Raw genomic sequence first — 22,074 nt, 5'->3', positions numbered from 1 at the left:
CACGTACAGAATGTTACCTTATCAACGAGTAATATAATCTATGTATTATTTTCGAAAATACTCTCTACCAGTGCATAGTGGGGTCGAATGGCTAGTTTACAATGAAAACTGTTATTGTTATTATTATTTTGTTTACTAGTTTGACTTACCTTCGTATAGATGCGTAGTACTGTTTGAGAAAAGATTCGGCATCCTTGAATACCTCTTCCACTGTCCTTGGAGTATCGCCACGGTTCGGGATATCCATTATACTCGCCTGACACACTTTTTCCGAGCATTTTGTGTTCTGTGAAGAAATGAAATAAAAAAGTTTGCAAACTTGTCATAATTGTAAGTTAATTGACAAAATATTGATTTGTTACCCCATTTTATTATAATAATATTTTGACATTACCAATATCAGTAGATCAGGTTGGCGCCAAAATGAAATTTTGAATGTGTTCCAAATTCAAATATAATTTTATTTTTTATTGTATAAGTTTTTAATTTGAAAGTCAGATACATATCAATATCCTAAGATATACAAAATCCTAAGGCCAGTGTGAAGTGATGTGCTTATATTTATTTACTTATCTTTTTTTTATATTTTATCTACACAATATATTCATATTCGGATATTATTATACCACGGAATTGATTATGTACCGTTTTTGAATTTTCAGTTTATGTCTTTGACATAAAACCGGTGCTGTTATTCTTTGTTAGCAAAAGGTATCAAAATTAGTCTGGAACTTCAAAGAGGTTTTTACACCTATTTATTTATTTATTTTTTTTATATTTATTAATATCAATCGTCCCCTTCCCATCATTACCACTAAACCTTTTTGGAGAAAATCGTAATCGGAAGTCCGTAACACAAATCGAAATTTACCAAGAATCGAAGTTATTGAGTCTAACTTAAGAACAAATATTAACAATCAAAATAGATGTATAGATGTAGTCGCGGTCATCTATTTAAATCCATATACCATAATTAAGCCTTAATATGTAATTAGTACAAAAAATAATAGAAGAAAAAATTTAACTATGCTGTGAAGTATACCTGAACATCTTTCTTCATCATCCAATTCATACACCGAACACACAACTATTCACAAATTAAGTAAACACTCAATAAAAGAGAAGGCAACATAGGAGAAGACATAAAAAAAAAACTATCAATAGAGAATATATGATGAAACAAATATTAAAACCAACGTAAGTAAGAAGGAGAAAACCTAACTTAATCATATAATATACAAAAAATGATGTTAAAATTCATTCAACACCAGAACAATTAAATAGATATAATCATAGTGCAGTATCGTAGTTTTACTTTAATATTAACTCTACCGACAGATTACATCAGCCTATAATTAATGATGACTAGTAAATATTATACCAGACGGTTTTAACATCTGATCTCTACTAATAATAAATAAAATAAATATATCAAATAGTAATACGAAATAAAATAATACTAAGAACTGGATCCGGGACCTTATTTACGTAAAATAAAGTACCTACTTTGTATGATTAATATACTGTAATATTCATGGTACTCATACGTTACTATTCCTGAGGACTATGGTATTATGTCTCTCTCTCTCTCTTTCTCTCTCTCTCTTTCTCTCTCTCTCTTTCTCTCTCTCTCTCTCTCTGTACTTAATGTTTCTAACAAAAAAGTAAAATTATTCGCAGTTGCAAATTAGTGCACTATAAGAACCTTTTCGAATGACGTTAATAAGACATAAAGTTCGCAGCAAACAACAAAATCTTAGGTAATGAAGCTAGTGCAGTAAGCGCTTTTCTTAAGTAATAAGTTTCTAAATTCGTCTGAATATTTGTCCGATTACGTTACATGATTACATTGCTAATTCTGTACCGAATTCCACAATTTGTGATCGATAGGTTTTCGGTTAAGTACAAGTGTAGTCACGTTCTTTATTTAAATTACCTATTCAATTTGGACTGTTTGTGAAATAGACAGAAACGGAGAAAAGATTCTTAAGAAAAAGAAAGTACAAATAAAATTAATTGGCATTTTTTTTTCCTTAATAAACAACTCCAGCACTCGACCTTGTAGGTACAGTAGTCTAGCTACAATTTGAAAACGGAACAGGAACCATTTTCAATAATATCTACTCCTAAAATATAGGGGAGGCTGAAAAATAATAAAAACAAAAAATGTTAGATCATTTTTGGTTTTATAGCACTTATGTTTTGATAAATATTCAAAAATAGCAGGATATTTTATCTTTAAACTAACTATATTCTTTTACATATATTATTATTATTATTTTTTTACATATATCCAGAGAGAGACGATGTTTGAAATTTAACAAAAAAAAAGTTTCAAACTCTAACGATGTGACTCTTTGGTCATTTTTGGACCGCAACTCTAAATTGATTAATTAATAAGATAATTTTAGAATCACAGACGTCACAGCGCTGACGTAAAAAATCTCTTTGATGAGTTTATTGAATTTAAATCAAATCATCACCATTCTCTTTTTATTTATTTCATTCGGTTAATAGATTTGTAGTTGTTTTCGTAGTTTTGTAATAACACATCTAACAGGATAGAAAATTTTATAAGTTCTATGAACTTGATGATTATTTAATTAAATTAAATTGACGAATGTATCTGCCGTTTGTCTAAAAAAAAGCTAAGTAATTTTTTGGTCAATGGCAGATAAATGGTCACAGAATGCTAATATATAATTTTATAAAAAAATACTTCTATCTATAAATGAATATTAATTTATGGCATAGGATTCTTAGGATTTAGGTAAATAGCCTAATTTCGGATTATATAATATATACCTTATATTCGATAACCAATTATTTATAACAGAGACGAGTTGAGAGATGTATATAAGTCAATTAGAGCTTTATTGTCTATCTATCTCAAGTCCTTTGATATTCTGTCAAATGGCATCTAGTACGAGTATTTGAAATGCTTAGTAAATAGAGACACTATATAGAGGTTAGTATCTATTAGCTTTGACATAAGGTTCTGCTATAATTAAAATAAAAAATATCCTGTATTTAATACATAGAAAAAGTGAAGTTGCACAGTCTTGAATATGGTCCATCTTTGCACCAAATTGCAATCAAATGTATTCAGCCATATGAGAATGACTCAGTATAAATATTTGTAAATTAGAAAGATATTATAAATAGTAATGTTAATCTATCGTGTTTATAAAGTAACATCACATCAATCAGAATCTGTCACAACATTCTTACTAAAATTATGAATGTGAAAATTTGAATAGATGATTGTAAATCACGCTTAAGTTGCTGAACGGATTTGAATCTTTGGTACACAGGTAGACTATATCTTGACTTTTTTTTATACAACTTAGAATGGCAAACAAGCTGACGACCCACCTGATGGAAAGTGGTAACCGTCGCCTATAGACATGAGCAGTACAATGGACATAACAGAATATACTGTTTCACCCATGATACCCCCCAAGCGTTGCCATTCCTGAGGACTCAGATGTTATTCCTCTGTACCCAGTAAATTCACGCCATATCCCTTCAAACCGAAACACAGCCATGCAAACACACGGTTGAAACACGAATGGGACAGAGGTACCCAAGCAATCGACTTTTGTACAAAGTCTCCCTCTGGTAAACACATATGTTATAAATTATTTTATATACTGTATCACGCGGGCAAAGCTGCTAGATACAGCTAATGTAGTTATAGTATGAATTTTATTTACATGACCATTGAATAAAGAATAAATGTAAAAGCATGAATTTGTCAATAACTACTTGTATAATATTTACTTTAAATTCGTTATTATAAATAATATTACTGATTACTTGATCAGTATTATCGTTAACATTTGTATGCGTGGGATTGCCAACATTTGGTGCGGAGGACTGACCACCTGTAGAAGCTCTATGACCTTCCCTCCATCAGTCATCAATCTCGTAAGCTGTTATTAAGTCTAATCAAGTAACCACACCAGTGATATTAACTTCCGCATATTTTTATTACTGTTGGTGATACAATGCTAATAGAAAATTACTATTTCATTCCATACATATCACCTTTTCTGAATTGTTAATAACAATAGTTAGGCAGGGGGGAAAGGGATTGTTACTAATGGGGTCTAATGAGCCCATTGTTAGCAATACACCCTATCAGGTCGACCTCCACGTGGTTCCCCCTGGAAACCATCGTGAACAATTCTTGTTGAATTCGTCAAGATGGGCTAACTGACCTGCTTCATTCTCATGTATCATCTCTCAATTTACAAATCGATAGCATCATTAGATCGATGCACCATTTCAGTACGGAATCCTAATTAAGCTTCTTGAACTTAGTATCAGCTCTCTCTAGTTGAATACGATTCCCACAGGACCGAAATCTGGAAGTAGCAATGTTTATTTATACTTAGGACTGGAATTAATTATCCTTGAAAAATCCAATCTTATCAACGAGATTGATGCTTGTGATGAGTTTGAAATTCGTCCCTGATGCTTTCTCCTGATATATCTGAGTACTTATGTATTAAAAAGTTAAATAATTATTTAAAGTAGTCCAGTTTTTATTTAAACAATTTAAATAAATATAACAAAACTGTATAAGTGGTGTATAAAAATTAACAAACTACAACTGGATATATTTTTGATTATTTAATAGATTCTAATAAAATAATACATATATTTTTATTTTATTATTATTTATTTTTTATTGTTCACTTAAAAAAAAGTGTTTGGTACAAAAGGCGCACTTAATGCTATATAGCATTCTAATCCAGTCAACCTTATCAATAAAATAATTTAAGATGACATTTTTCGTGTTGCAGCTGATGCTCGTATTATAAATATGCAAGTGAGTTTGTTTGTTTATTACCTTAAAGCACCTTATGGGCTTTACCAATCACTATAAAATTTGGTGTGCACATACTATATGGAATGGAAAAGGTATTATAGACTACTTTATGTCCCGATCTGTAAACATATTTCAATCATGTGGACGAAGTCGCAGATAAAAGCTAGTATATGATATTTGAATGTAAAATTCTCAAATCACCAAAGTTATGCAAGTGATTTGATTCCTAAAATAGGAATTAAATTAAAAATCCCCTCACTAGAAGGAGACTTTGTACAAAAGTCGTTTGCTTGGATACCTCTGTCCCATTCGTGTTTCAACCGTAAAACAGTTGTGTCTGCATGGCTGTGTTTCAGTTTGAAAGGTGAGATATGGCGTGAATTTATAGGGTACAGAGGAATAACACCTGAATCCTCAGGAATGGCAACGCATGGGGGGTATCATGGGCGAAACAATATACACTGTTATGTCCATGGTACTGCTCATGTCTATAGGCGACGGTTACCACTTTCCATCAGGTAAGCCATCAGCTTGTTTACCATTCTAAAATGTATAAAAAAATATAAGTCCGATTGTTCTCGTTTATTTTGATATAGATTCAATGATTACCTAACCCACATAATGATGTGTCATAATATGAATAGGTGTCCATTTAACAGCCACAAAAAATGTACTATTCCTCTAGTTGATGTCATCGGTACTTTTTGTTAGCTAACGATACAGAATAGTTCAATGTTAAGTCAGGTAAATATTTTATTCGTCGTTGTTATGTACGATGATGCGATGTTAATAGTTGGAGTCAATACATCATATAGCCCTGTGTAAAGGAGTCTCTATACTATTAAATATGTGCTAAGAAGTTGGTTTTTTAATTTATGTAGAAATATTAGACAGGGATAATCCCTGACGTAGAGGGGAAAGAGATTGTTAGTAAGGGAGACTGAGAATCCCATTGCTAGTAATATACCCAACCAGGTCGACCTCCTCGCGGTTCTCCCTGGAAACTATCATGGTTAATTCCTGATGAATTCATCATAATGGGCTACCTGGCCTGTTTTCATTCTCATCTATCACCCTTCACTGGTGCTCCGTCAGCGTATCCCGTTAGCGCAAGCGGGGTTACCATATCCACCCATCAAAAAAAATCCTTGACGTACTTTTTGTCCATTGATTTGTATTATATACTTACACGAATACGTGCGAATCAACGACGAGTTCCTCTGTGCAGTTTTCGGTTTCATTTTAGGTTCTCATTTAGTTCTAAACTATAATTAAGCAAAAGATATAGTAAAGCATTTTAGTTATATCGAAAAATCATTTTTACCAGAGTAAGTTAGAAATGGGTGTTATATGATTGTGAAATAAAATAAAAAGTATATTTTAATATAGAATATGATATTTCTTTAATTCACATTTCATTCTAATTTATCCAAACGTGATTAATTAATAAACATTTACAGTTTATATTATATTGATAATCCTAACCATTAACTAACGTATTGGAAATAATTGAAAAAACAAACTAGAGGAAGACTTTGTACAAAAGTCATCATCTTAGGTACCTCTGCCCCATTAGTGTTTCTGATGTGAAACAATTATTTTATTTATTTATTTAAAGGAACACCAACAGCATATTGCATTATAATATATACAACAAACATTAAATATAATGCAATATTAATGCGCATGCCTTTTATTAGGTATTCACAACATTTACTTTAACATAGTTATACAGTGCGAGAAAATGAAGTAACAATTATAATGAATTAAATAACACTAGACTACAAATATTTTAAAAGTTGCGTTATTAGTAATAGAAATATACATGTAACCTAAGTTGTGAGCAATATCAGTAAATACGATATCAGTAATTATGTTTGCATAGCTGTATTTTGGTTTGAAGGGTGGACATATAGCCACAGTCAAATTACAGGGTACGGAGACATAACACCTTAGTTCTCAAAAATAGCAACGCATGAACGGTATCGTGGATAACACTGTATACTCTGTGATATCGGTGGTACTGTTTATGTCTATAAACAACAGTTACAAACTTCCATCAGGTTTAGATAATTGGATGTTTGGATGAACGCTGAGGGGTCCAACACGCTAATGGGTCCATCAGCGTGTTGGACCCTGCATAAGAAAAACAAACGCTAACCATAATTACCGACATTATTCTAGAAATATCAATTTCTTGTACAGAATATAATAACGTTATTCATCAAAAATAAAATCTTTTACAAACCTGTTTTAATTATTAGAGATTTAGTCTCTTTCAAATTGGGAATTTAGCCTAAAATAATTCAATAGCTAAAATAGATTTATTAAAAGTTTAATGTTTTTTTTTTTTATGAATAAGGGGTAAAACTACAATTCCTAGGTTTATTTGTCTAACGTTTTACACAAACCAACATGACATTGTCATTATCTGTCTAATCTAAGTTCAGTAAAAGCTTTTTGTCATATGTGTATTTTTGTTGACACATCGCGGCATCGTGTCACACTCGCTCGTGTACATATTATGACCACATACGATAAGACCAATTAACGTGAAACAGCAGTAATTTATGAGCAGTATGCGCGGTATCGCACATAGCAGGGAAAAATTTTAAAATAGAATTTGCTATTATCTTGTTTACTTTAAAAATAATTTGAAATAAATGAAAGTTACACAAAACAATGCTAACATTTTTTTATTAATATAATATATAGCCTAGGTTTCTTTGATAATGTAGCTTTCTAAAGGAGAAAAAAGAAGTCAAAATCGGATAATTAATTTTTGTGTTCATTATAAACAAATAAATAATCAAATTTTTTATGTAATATTAGTATATAATATAGATTAATTATAGTTACTACGAAAATAAATTATTTAGTGTAATAGTTAAGGTCGTTTTATAATTAACTTTCAATATTATGAATCCCGGCGTAGAATGGGCCAGTCCTTTCTTTCCCGTAAGTTTCGTAAGAGGCGATTAAGGGAACTTAATAGCCAAGGGATAGTCAGCAGCGTCTCTCTTAAAACATCACCAGTTTAATTGTGATTGCCAAACCGCTTGCCAAGCGTGACAACTACTGGCAAAACATCCCTTATGAGGGAAGTCTAAGTTCAACAGTGGACAGTTAATTACTGACACTAATTGATCAATCCTATTTCATAAATAAATACGAAAATTTGTAAGAATTAATGGATGTTTGTTACTCTTTCACGCCAAAACTACTAGATGAATTTGAATGGATTTTATAACATAGATAGGGTAATTCCTAACATAGAATATAGGATATTTTATATACTGATTCAAGAGACAAAACTGTGGACTAACGCTAGTTTAAAATAGTATAAATTAGTCTAAAATAGTATTTGATTTACAGTCATTTAAGTATTAATTGAATGAATGTAAATAAAAAGTTACATTACTGTCAGATTAATCAAAACACAGCATACGTCCATTTATCTACAGTACCTAAATATTTCACCTCTCGAGGTCACTGCCTCCTATCACTCTAATCTAATTTAAATCCGACAATCGCCTGGGATTTCTAAGAACACTCGAATCCGCGTCGAGGTACATTAGCACTTTTTATTCCCACATTTAATTTTATGGAACCATTGTATTCATGATAGAAGTCTATTTGTCACGTCTCGATTAGGAATTTCCCGCATCCGTATTTAACGGTATTCTTTACCTTGAAAAAGCTCGATTCATCCTCTTATTAGTTACAGTAAAAATAAAATTAATGTTAAATATATAATAATGATGTGTAGCGAACCGCGTTTCTAATAAACATACATTGTATATAATATGTGACCTCGCCGTGTGGTCCCGGCATAGAATAGGCCACCTCTTCCTTTCCCGTGGGTGTCGTAAGAGACGACTACGAGAGGTCAAAGCATGGGCAGCAGCGTCCCTCTTAAAACATATACAAAGCTTAACTGCGGTTGTCGATCCGCCTGCCAAGCGTAAAAACTACTGTCAAAATCCCTTAAAAAAGGAGGCTTATGTTCAGCAGTGGACAGTTAAAGACTAATATGATGATGATGATGATGATATACAATATGTATTGTGATTCATAATTTTTACTATTATGGGAATCATAAGTACCACATACAAAATAAATGTAGCATTGCCTCTCGCAAATAAAAAGCCGGTAATGTCAATTGTATATGTTGAAATTGAACTGATTAAATGTATGAATATTCATGTATATTATGTAGATTACATACATTATTTTGTTACGAAGTGCAATAGAAACTGACGTCACTGTCGATTCTCCCTGTCACAACATTGTACAAAGCTAAGCGTAGGTGGCGCCATCGGATTGCAATGTAAACAAAATTAGCCATCAAATGTCAAAATTGTTTTCGATATTTGAAATGTTTAAAAACTTTATTTGTTTAGTGATAGATTAGTAATGAAACAATAAAAATAACATATATTGAAACATTATTGTCTGAGTTTATGATAAAATAAATTGGCTTACAATATGTAATTTCTATTACCTTAATTCCAATGAGACATTATGGTCATAGCACGACACATAACTGGTAAGATATATATTGATTATAAGACTTGTACAATCTTATAATCTGTTATACCTCATCAGTTTCTATATTCCCCAAATATAGAAGGAGAATATAGTGTTGCAAAGTTGGCTCACTATCAGATCGCATAGTAAATTCAATTCGCAATGTCGCGCAAGTCCATTTGCCCTCAGTTTTAGTACAACTAGAAACTTTGTTATGTGTCACAGTAAACTTGGTTACTATACAACAAGGTGATGGTCAGAGTACAATTCAAAACCTAGATTATAATATACATAAAACAGAATAACTTTCATATGAAAAATAGTCGAAATATAATAATATAATGTTAAGACTATGCTCCAAAAAAATAAAATTAATATAAAACTAATTTGTGAAGTTTCTTTAAACAATTTTTACAACTTTCATGATTTTCATCGTATCTATCAACCACGTCATGAGCGCTTTATGTCAATTTCTACAAAAATATTTTGATAATTACTTCGACATGCAATTTTAAGTTTTCATACTATATAAAGAAAAGTACTTCAGGAATATTATCATTGATTTTCGATTTGTCCCATTTCGTAAGAAATACTCTGTCGTGCATTTTTTTATATTATAAAAAAAACAGTTTCGAAAGCACTGACGTGACACGATTCTTAACGCTCTGTAAATATCGCATCTTGCACTAGAGGTCTGACCCGCCTTATATGCGTAGATAGAATTTTCGAAAATAATATATACTCCTATATTAATCGCTGATAATGAATCTTTCTATATGTCAGAAAATTTTTAAAATTAGTTGAGTAATTTTTGAGTGTATCCATTATAAACAAACAATCACATATTTCCTCTTAATATTGTTAGTACAGACTACAAGCTAGCATACTCTAAATTTATAAATCTTGAGCTTGCTATATATTTTTATTTTACTAGCTGTACCTAATAATTAACTACATCAAAACGAATGTGAGTAGGTTTCTAGGTAATGTAATGATGGTCTCGTTAGAAGTTTATTATTTAATTTTTTACCACACGTGTAGAAAAATACGAGATTACTGCTGTAGTTACATAGGTTATTATTATTAGTACAAAATTTCTAGAATTACATATATATATATATATATATATATATATATATATATATATATATACATGATTTTTTTTAAATTTCCTGTCCTTTATCCTCCTGATAAGCAAACGAATTGTACTATAAGCATGTTATCGCTACCGCGTGCATGCGATAGAACAAGACAGCAACATTTTATTGTTTTATTTCGACATTTTATTTTACGGATATCCATATCACAAGTCAGCTGATTAGAGATTTTTTTGTTTAATTCGGCTACCATTTGTATGCATACGACTGTATTCGAAGGACTAGTAATTTTGAGGATTGACTACTATTAGTAGAGCCTCTACAGAATTGTTAATAAATACTGCGATCCCACTGCTAACAATATGCTCTATCAGATAGATCTCCACGCGCTCTCCCTTTACCAGAGGGAGACTTTGTACAAAAGTTTATTGCTTGGGTACCTCTGTTCCATTCGTGTTTCTACCGTGAAGCAGTTGTGTTTACATGGCTGTGTTTCGGTTTGAAGAATGGGATATGGCGTGAATTTACAGGGTACAGAGGAATAACACCTAAGTCCTCAGGAATGGCAACGCATGGGGGGTATCATGGGCGAAACAGTACACTCTGTTATGTCCATAGATGTCTATAGATGACGGTTACCACTTTCTATCAGGTGGGCCGTTAGCTTGTTTGCCATTCTAAGTTGTATAAAAAATAAACCATTGTGGTTAACTTCTGGTGAATTTGTCACGATGATGTAATTGACGGAGTTCATCCTCATCTGTCATCACTCACGTTACCCCAGAAACGTACACATTACATACATATTTACCTCTTTCTTAAGGAAAACGTATCCTCCGACAAATTCATTTGTTACTAATAAATAAATATTCTAAATATTTAAGACTCATTTCGAATACATTTTTAGACCTCCGTATAAACCAAACAGCAATTTCAGTCGTGACAGTATCAATAAATTTATCCAAATTGATTCATAATTGGTTAAAAAATCGCATAATACATCTATTAATAAAACATTAAACATGAGCGTAACATTCCTTATCTATATTAATATTACATGCATTACATACATATCCGGTATGCCTATCACCCATTGGGATAGGCAGAAACAATAGAATGCCAAATATTCCAATTCAAACAGACCTCTCTTGCTTTCTCCACATTCATTAATTTATTCATACACAAATCGCATAGGGAGAGACTAACGGCAAATTACTTATACATCAAAACGTCAAACGTCTCTATATATATATAAATATCTATTTTAGCTGTTAAACTGTTTTGTCTCTTTCTTTTTCTGCTAAATTGCCAATTTCGTAGAAAATGATAAAACACTCTAATAGTTACGATATGTTTGTAGATGATTTTAATTTATATGAATAAAAGAGAAAGGCCGAGTTGTCCGAGTTTAACAATATATCTCACTAACATGGATACAGATACGAAAAAAGACTAGTATATTTTGTTTTTTTTTTTTAATGGGTGATAATGGAATGGTAACCCCACCCGCGCTATCGGTATACACCGGCGGGGTATCGGTGAAGGGTGATAGGTGAGGATGAAGCAAGTCAGTTAGCCCATCGTGACAAATTCAACAAGAATTGTTCACGATGGTTTCCAGGGGGAACCACGTAGAGGTCGACCTAATAGGGCATACTGATAGCAATGGGGCTGTCAAACTCCATTGCTAACAATCCCTTTCCCCCCAGTCTACTTAATTAGGATTATATACCTTAATATGAAGAAATTAACTAGTACTTACGTATTTAATGTATGCACTTGTTACTTCAGCCTACAATTGTTGCAATGCTATTAAAGTGCAACTCTGACAATTATTGCAATTAAGTTATAAGTGCCTATTAATTTATTAGACAATGTCAGTGTTTAAACAATACAATTATTTCTTACTAGTTACATCCTGTAACTTTGCCCTCTTGAATTAAGTTAAATATATCCTGTGTTCTGTTCTTTGGTACCAAATTTCATTTAAATTAATTAAAACCAATCAGCAGTTACACAATGATAGAATAACAAACATCTGTTCATATTTATTATATTTATATGAAATCTAAGTATATTACTATCAGACATCTTGCATACCAATCCTATTAATCCTTACCAATATTGTAAATGTAAATGTAAGTTTGTTTTTTACCTTATAACACCTTAATAGCTTAACCAATTGCTATGAAATTTGATATAAGCGTTCTATATAGAGAAGGTTACAGAGTACTTTTCATGCTGGACAGTATATATATCCTGGTCACGCGAAATTTGTAACGTTAGACGGATGCTCTTTCGCACAAAAGCTACAGAACGGATTTGAATGAAATTTAATACACGAATAGGTTATATCCTAATATAGCGTATAGGATACTTTATGTACTGATTCATGCAGGTGGATTGACAGGATACAGCTAGTGCAAAATATATAGGTCCTATAACTCATGTTTCGTCCATGCAGTGATAATAATTCATCATAATCTTGACTTTGGTTAATAGAAAATAAGAATTATGTTCATCCCATCCGATCTATAGCATGCAAAGGGCATCGTTGAAATATACTCGTACAAGACTCATACATTGCAGTAATAATTATAAAATAAATAAAACCAAAATAAATAAAAAAAAGTGTTTTTGCTTGACACCTTAACGGCTCAACTAATCGTAATTAAAAAAAATATGGTTCCATACAATTTCTGCACCTGTAATAACAAACAAAGGAATGGCCCACCTAATGGAAAGTAAAAAATAATATTACTCGTAAAAGCAATGTTATATGAACGAATATACAATAACATAATTATATTTTTCATAAAAATTTCTTGATATTTAACAGCAAAATAATATCCCAGAAAGACGCAAGAGTAAGAAAATGTGCGAATTAATGTCAGAATTCCTTATATCACTGTCTCCTTGCAGTCAATGTTACTAACCCAATAGCGGAAATCGATTGCTTATTCGATACACACAGTTACACTTGTCATTCGATTTTGTACCTTAGCTTCTTAAATTGTACTCGTTAAAGACCTTACTCGACTTCAATTCAGATGCATATGTAATTTTCTATTCATTATTTATAATAAAGTGCTCTTCTCTGACCGTCTGGGCTCATAACTATTTCGTTTAATAATATTTGACATAAATAAAGAAATTGATTACTTTTAATCCCAGTAAATCAGTTAATCTGGACACCTAGACAATGTCGCGCGCACAACTAGTATCGGCATAAATTATAATTAGATATTTATGTATTAAGCTTGAATAATATAATATTAAAGGTGGTTCAAAGAACTTTGTATCACTTTACATAACTGACAAAATAACCCCCAAACTTCATAAATTGGCATTAGCATTTCTGAGTATAAGTTTGTGAATGAGTTGGTGGTGGCTTACCGAAGACATCTTTATTGGGAAGTTACTTGTACCGTGGGATAAATTTGGACATTCATATAATGAAGATTAATGGTCAAGGGCTACTGAGAAATGGAAATAATATATGTACAGTACTGTGTATCTTATGAAGTAATAATGAAAAAACATGTTAGATGCAATTTTATTTGCATTTTTTAATCTACATATAAACCAATGAATAAAATAATAATATAAATGAATTATATAAATAAATAAATTGTAGTTAATTATTTTGTTGATATATATATGTAAAATAATACTGAATTTATTTACATAAATCCATTAGAAAGAGAGCAAGGCAAATAGGTATAACGAGTTAAAATTCTTTATTTGCGTTAAGAATGTTAAACTATAAGTTTTTTTAACTATAAATATGAAAGTAATGTAAAATATATGAGAGTACTATATACATATTTGACATAATTTTTTTTATTTACTTTTTGCACACCATACACCTTGGGCAGCATGATAGCATATAATAGTAGGGTAAATAAAGACCCGTGCTCAGCAGTTGGTGGGTTATTATGACTACCGTTTTAAGTGACTTCGGAAAGGAAACGATCAAAATAACGGTATTTTTAAACAATCTTGTACTTTTTTCAATAAATGTTAATCCAAATATATATATATATATATATATATATATATATATATATATATATATATATATATATATATATATATATATATATACTTTTTTTTTTTTAGCGGGTAGCTACGCAACGCCTAACACGAAAAAATACGCGTCTCACTTTTAATAATAATTATTATTATAATTAATATCAACTATTTGTTTCATAAGTTTTCATATGAATTTATAATCGGACTGTGATATCTACCTGCTGATCTATTATCTCCTCTCGTTTCTGCACTGATTTTATTATTATGGAAGCACTACACACTACAATGGCAGCATTGATGGAGCATTTCAATAAGAAAATGGCCGAGTTTCAAAATGAACTGCAAACTCAAAAGGAAAGTACCACTCCTACCACTATTTCTTCACTGGAATCTAATTTTAAGGTATTCCAAAAGTTTGTCAACATTGCACTTACTAGCCTCCAGCAGCAGATGGAATTGCTTACTCGCCAACAAGATCAGATGGAGATGCGTAGTCGACGTAAAATGCTGTTATTCCATGGTATTCCTGAGTCTCAAAGAGAATCTGTTTCTCAAGTGATATCAAAGATCATTGTGGAGAAACTTGACATCAGTGACTTCTCTGCTGACCAAATTGGCCAATCTCGTCGATTAGGTCTTTTTAAAAAAGAAAAATCACGACCTATCTTAGTAAAATTTAGAGACTTGGAGATGAGGAATGAAGTGTGGTATTCTAAAACGAAGCTCAAGGGTTGTGGCATCACTGTGTCGGAATTCTTAACGGCAGTGAGACACGAAGCCTTTTTAGCTGCTAGACAACACTTCGGCATAAAAAAATGCTGGACTCATGATGGAGTTGTTATCATCACTGGTACAGATGGAACGAGGCATCGCATAACTTCTATGAGTGAGATAAATAAACTAGTGAACTCGTCGCAAAGTTTGGCTGCAGAAGCTTCATCAAACCAGAGTACATCCACATGTTCCACGGTTCCTGCGTCTCGAGCAAAGCGCGTAAAAAAGTAGTGATTGCTCAAGCATAATTTACAAACTTTACCTACATTACTGCTTTGCGTTATTAGTTACAATTAAATTATGCACTTGAAAACAGATCTTGCCTTACAGAGTACCTACTTTAAATTGTTTAATAAGTGTTCTACCCACGTTTGTGTTATTTTATTTTGTGATGTCATTTTATTGTAAAGGATGGTAGATCAAAATTTCTTGTTTACAATTGTTATTACTGTATTGTCATTTCATTCTATCATCACGTGTATTGTAAATGACAGTTTTGTTATATTTCTTTGTAGGATCTTTTTTATAGTGACTTCGCATCTTGTGTATTTGCTAAACGCAAAGCATTAAGCTGTAATTAAGAGTTATTACATTTTATACTTATTAAGAGCAGACAAAAATCCATACCCATACAGTCGACTGTAGTATATTTAATTTTTATTATTAATTTTTATTTCTCCTTCATATCTATATTTCTTTTTCTTTTTTTTATACATTAATTTTTGCTACCATTTTATAATCATATAGCCATGTCTGATATTTTTGTAATTAGATATCTTCGCTCTTATATTATACTACTATTGTTCACAATTTCCCTTACGTTCATTGCTGTTTATTACAGTATATGTATGATGTGTACATATATATGTGTGTGTGTGTACATATGTATGTATGTGTGTGTGTGTGTGTATGTGTGTATGTGATCATATGTATACAGTTAAATGGCTTGTTGTTATCAATGCAGACATTAATATTATTACTATTCTTTTTTTTTTATATCTTAGTTTCTTTTTAGATTGGATCCATGTTTTATTTACATATGAATTTTAAACTTAATAAGCTATTATACTGGCAGGTAGATATCAGAATTAAAAGGATTATTTAAATTTATACACCTATAAATATTATTAATTATTATTTAATTTTATAATATCTTATTTATATGTTTGATCAAGGTAATTGCTCTTTTTCTTCTTGTTTATCGTCATCTAGTTATGATTCTACTTTCAGTGACCCTATCCCTCTAAATGAGATTTTAAAATGGAATTTTGACAGCACACATAAGAACTTCAATATAGTTCATATTAACGCACAAAGTATTCCAGCCCACTACCCGGATCTACTTGCATCTTTTGACGTCAATAATGTACATGCTATTCTAGTCTCGGAATCCTGGCTGAAACCATGTCTGTCATCTGCCTCATACGATTTGCCTGGTTTTAATCTTATTCGTAATGACCGAGCATTGGCAGGTGGCGGTGGAGTCGCAATTTATCTTCGCGTTAATTTTGCTTACAAGATTATAAATTGTTCTAATAATTCCAATCCTTCTTATGAACCTGAATTCCTATTTATCGATGTCAATCTTTCACATTCTAAAGTTCTTCTTGGCGTATTTTATAGTCCTTCCTCTTCTATCGATTATTTTGATTCTCTTGAAAATACCCTAGAAAACTTAATTCCATCCTATAATCACACCATTATTATGGGTGATTTTAACACATGTCTCCTGAAAGATGACTTCCGCGCAAAACGTCTCACCTCTCTTGCTGTCTCTTGTAACCTCCATATCCTACCTCTTCAGCCAACGCACTTTTTCCCCAATAGTAATCCTTCCCTGTTAGATCTTATGTTTGTTTCGTCCTCTGATCTTGTCGCTAGGCATGGTCAGTGTCCTGCAGATGCCTTTTCATACCACAATTTAATTTACCTTTCTTACAAAATTCGCCCGCCTAAACCTAAGCGTAGAGTGGTAATGCAGCGCAGTTTTGGTACCATGAACTTGGAGCAGTTGCGAACTGATGCTGCCGCATGCAACTGGTCAACGATTGGTAGCCAGAACTCAGTTGATGAGCAAGTCAAATTGTTCAACTCCTTTCTCCTAGAGTTATACGATCGTCATGCTCCTGTTCGTCCTGTGCGTCTCAAGCATATTCCTGCTCCCTGGCTAACTGATGATATTAAAGCTCTTCAGGCTAAAAAAAACAAGGCAAAAACGAAATTTAAATTAAACCCTGATAAATATCGCGACCATTACATTAGAGCTAGGAATCTCTGTAATAGAGCATGTAGGGAGGCTCAACGTCGCCACATCCATACATCTGTCGAAAACGAAGACCCAGCTAAAGTCTGGAGGTTTCTCAAATCACTTGGAGTTGGAAAAACTCAAAGCTCTCATAATAATAATACTGACATTGAAAGTCTTAATAGACATTTCTGCTCTTCTGTCGATTTCAATATCAAAGACAAAACTAGTACATTAAATTCTCTTTCATCTTTTCCAACTCCTAATATAACTCCTTTTTCATTTAATCAATTTTCCGATTGTGATGTTAGGAGAAACATACTGGCTATTACGTCGAATGCCACTGGAAATGACAGCGTTAGTCGTAACATGATTATCCCTATCCTTGATATTATCCTTCCCACTATTACTTCCCTCCTTAATAATTCTGTTTCCTGTAGTGTCTTTCCTACTGTATGGAAAGATGCTAATGTAATACCTCTCTCCAAAAATAATAAACCATTGACTTTCTCTGACTATCGCCCTATTTCTATACTCCCTTTTCTGTCCAAAGTTTTAGAACGCCTTGTGCATCATCAGATTTATACCTTTCTTTTGCGAAATTGTCTCCTAAATCCTTTTCAATCAGGTTTTCGCCCAGGTCATAGTACGACTACCGCTCTCATCAAAATATCTGATGACATTCGGCTTGGCATGGACAAGTCGCAATTGACGGTGTTGACATTACTGGATTTTAGTAATGCCTTCAACACCGTGGATTTTGACATTTTACTCGCCATTTTACGTTCTCTTAACATATCTCCAACGGCTATTGATTGGTTTCGTTCTTACCTGTCTGGGCGTCGGCAGCGTATTCGTATTGAGGATATTAACTCTTCTTGGTGCAACACGACTGCTGGCGTTCCTCAGGGTGGCGTATTATCTCCTCTTCTTTTCGCATTATTTATCAATTCCATTACACATAATCTTCGATCTTCCTACCATCTCTATGCAGACGATCTCCAAATTTACTCTCAAGCCAGTTTTAGTAATATCACTGATGCAATTTGTATCATTAATGAAGACCTTTCCCGTATATCAGACTGGAGCAAAGCTTACGGCCTCACCGTAAATCCATCAAAAACGCAATGTATTATTATCGGTAGCCCTCATTATATATCTAAATTAAATTCAATTAATCTTCCACCAGTAGTTTTTAACGGTCAAGTAATTAAATATAGTACTAGTGTGAAAAATCTCGGAATACATTTTGATCAAACACTGACCTGGTCTTATCAAATATCTCAGTTAAGCCGTAAAATATTTGCTTCAATAGGTAGTCTCAATCGGCTGCGAAACTTTCTACCAGTCGGTACCAAGACTGCATTGGCACACTGTCTACTACTTTCTATTCTAGATTACGCTGATTCCTGTTATGTTAATCTTACAGAAGATCAATTAAATAAACTTGAGCGACTTCATAACATATGTATACGGTTTATATTTAATCTTCGCAAATATGACCACATTTCTGATTTCCGCAATCAACTCAAGTGGCTTCCAATTCGCCTTCGCAGGAACTGGCACATCCTATCTCTTCTTTACACTATTCTTTTTCATCCTTCAACTCCCGATTACCTCAAAATGTGCTTTGAGTTTCATGTCGATTCTCAGGGTAGTACATTGCGCAGCGCGACATCCCTTCGTTTAGTAACTCCTATTCATTCTTCTAAATTCTATTCCTATTCTTTCACTATAAAAGCTATCCGTCTCTGGAACTCCTTACCTCTTTCTATTAGATCAGCGCAATCTCTTGCCTCGTTCAAGAGGCAGGTAAAATCTCATTTCCTATCTCTCTAATTTGCTTTGACGTTTACTATGTGTGATTTATCTTGATCTATTTAGTATATTTATGTTTATGTATTATTATTTGTATTATATATATGTATGTTTATGTATTATTATTTATATTATATATGTATGTTTATTTAGGTTATGTAATCTTATTTTTATATTTAGAATTTTTTGCATTTTGTCTGATTCCTTTTATGCATTTACTGTGTCTGATTTGCGCCATCTACCTTTCTCTCTGTACTTATCCATTCTTTATGCCAGGTTGTCTGTAAGAGATTGCTTGTAGCGATAAGGCCGCCTTTTGTATATGCACGTTCTGTATAAATACTCCTTGTATACATCTTTACTGTGCGCAATAAAGAGTTTATTATTATTATTATTATTATATATATATATTTTATTATTATTTTTTGTATATGTATTCTTTTATCTCTTTTTACTGTGCATGCAAATAAATTATCTATCTATTTATCTATAAATTATTCAGGTTTGGTTCCAATTATAGTTTGTTGTTGGAATTTTTAGCTTTTAAGATGTCAATCCCAATAAATGTAAGCAATTTACTACTTACTTAATACATGTTAGAATTTATAGCCATACCTACAGAGTCAGTTCCATACAAATTTTTATTATAATTAAAGCCAATATTTTTGGTACAAATTTATTTACGTGAAGTGGACACTATAGGCACATTGTAATCTGTCATATTTATCAGGCTTATCATCTATAGCTTTTAACAGTTGTTATCCTATCAGATGTTTACATCCGGGAACGCAAGTCCATAGCACGATATCAAATCTCACAATCCAATCAAATATAAGGTAAATATTTGAAAAGTTACTCAACACTCAAATACTGCGTCTCGCGACGGCATGCATGCATGCTGCTAAAAATATACACTAATGTAACATATTTTCTCGGAAAATAGATTATACATACTTATAGGTCATTGTAATAGCATTCATGTATACATATTGATGAACGTGACGTAGAGAAACAAATTTGTCATTGTGAAACGATCCATTTATGTACACTGAATTGGATATCATCCAATTCAAATAGCCTGATTTACTGTACGAAAACCATAAAGGTATCAATATTCATATACCATACCATACCATATGAATCGATAACTTTGAAAATAGGCCTCCCCCATAAAGGGGGTTATGCCAGTAGTTGCCACGCTTGGCAGGCGAATTAAAAACCGCAGTTAGGCTTTGGTGATGTTTTAAGAGGAATGCTATTCCTCATCCCTCGACCATTAAGTTTTTTAGTTACTTCTTACGACAACCATGGGAAAGAAAGGATTGGCCCGTACTATGCCGAGAGTACAAGGCCAGATCACACATCGACATTAATATAATTCATAATTCTTATCATTCATAAGTGATGAATTTAAAATCATTTATTTAAAATATTATCAAATCATTTATGTTTTAAATATTATAAATTAAACAAAATAACAATAACTATTTTGTTCTTTAACAACCCTGACGTTAAAAACTTCAAAAAAGCAATTAAATGATAATAACAAATTATTGTTTACATATTGCGTGATATTAATAAGCTTAGGTACTCTATAAAAATGTTCCAGTAGCTTTTAAAAGCACACACGGTGGTAACACGTATAAACAAACTGACGTGTGAATTCTTGGCAATAAATTAATAATGGTTCACTAACAAGACTTCGGGAAACTTAGTCATTATTAAAATTAACATTATGAGACTACAAGCAGTCTTTGTTATTAAATTAGCGCGTCACCCTTGTGTTTGGTTCTCACGAGCGATGCAGTATAATTTGTAATGTCAATAAAGCATTACACATGTGAATCTAGAGTAACCCGTGTATGCAATGAAGGAAAATTATAGTTTGTGTGTTTCAACAATGAATTCATAAAACAAACTCATAAAAAGTTCATATGTGTACGTGTTACGCTTTATTTTTGCACCAATACGTTACATTTAAGCAACTTTCAAAAGAAGATTCTCAATTTGGGTGTATTTTTTTGCGCATGAGCATATTACATGATACGTTTTATAATTATTTTTAATTTTATCCAAATATATTCAGCGAAATACATGTCTAGTATAAAGTTCATCATAATGGCAACACTTGACAAATGTCTCTAATTATCTCATTAAGTTTCTATATATATAACGGGAATTTTATGAAATTAAAACGGAATATATTAGGGGTTAAAGTATTTTTTTATAGTCGTATTTTGCAATCAATAGACTTTATTCTGGTGTTAGTTGCTTTCAGCCTTTTAAGCGTGATTAATGATGAATCAATGGAACTAAATCGTTGAGGGATGGACACTGGACAGCAGCGTTTCTCTTAAAATATCAATGGTTGTCAATCGGCTTGGCAAGCGTGGCAAGTTCTGATAAAATCTCCAATAGGAAAAGCCTATGTTCAGTAGTGGACAGTTAACGGCTGATGTGGTAATGAATTTTTTTTTATACCACTGTGGTGGCAAACAAGCATACGGCCCACCTGATGGTAAGCGGTTACCGTAGCCTATGAACGCCTGCAATACCAGAGGTATTACGCGCGCGTTGCCGACCCTGAAGAAACCTCTTTACCCCCTTTTGAAGAACCCCATGCTGTAGTCTCTCGGGAAAACCTCGGCAGTTATAGAATGATAATGAAGAACAAAACATATCAGATATACAGGTTCTAATTTAAAAAAATATGAATACACTGTTTCTTATACTTTCCC

At 32.3% G+C, this 22,074-nt stretch overlaps 1 protein-coding gene across 3 annotated transcripts in view; it reads right to left on the bottom strand.

Annotated features, from left to right (window-relative positions):
• LOC113517211 (nitric oxide synthase-like) overlaps nucleotides 1–22,074 on the bottom strand; it is a 56,058-nt gene that overhangs the window by 22,397 nt on the left and 11,587 nt on the right. For all 3 annotated transcript variants that reach the window (XM_026901802.3, XM_026901801.3, XM_031912310.2), the window contains one exon: nucleotides 150–286. In XM_026901802.3, coding sequence (XP_026757603.2) covers nucleotides 150–286 — 137 coding nt within the window. The remainder of the gene's footprint in view (nucleotides 1–149; nucleotides 287–22,074) is intronic.

The sequence above is a fragment of the Galleria mellonella genome, unplaced genomic scaffold, assembly GCF_026898425.1.
Source record: "Galleria mellonella isolate WM207_F2 unplaced genomic scaffold, CSIRO_AGI_GalMel_v1 utg103, whole genome shotgun sequence".
Classification (NCBI taxonomy): Eukaryota; Metazoa; Arthropoda; class Insecta; order Lepidoptera; family Pyralidae; genus Galleria; species Galleria mellonella.
The sequence above is the reverse complement of the archived record's forward strand: the minus strand, read 5'-3'. Positions and strand labels throughout refer to the sequence as shown.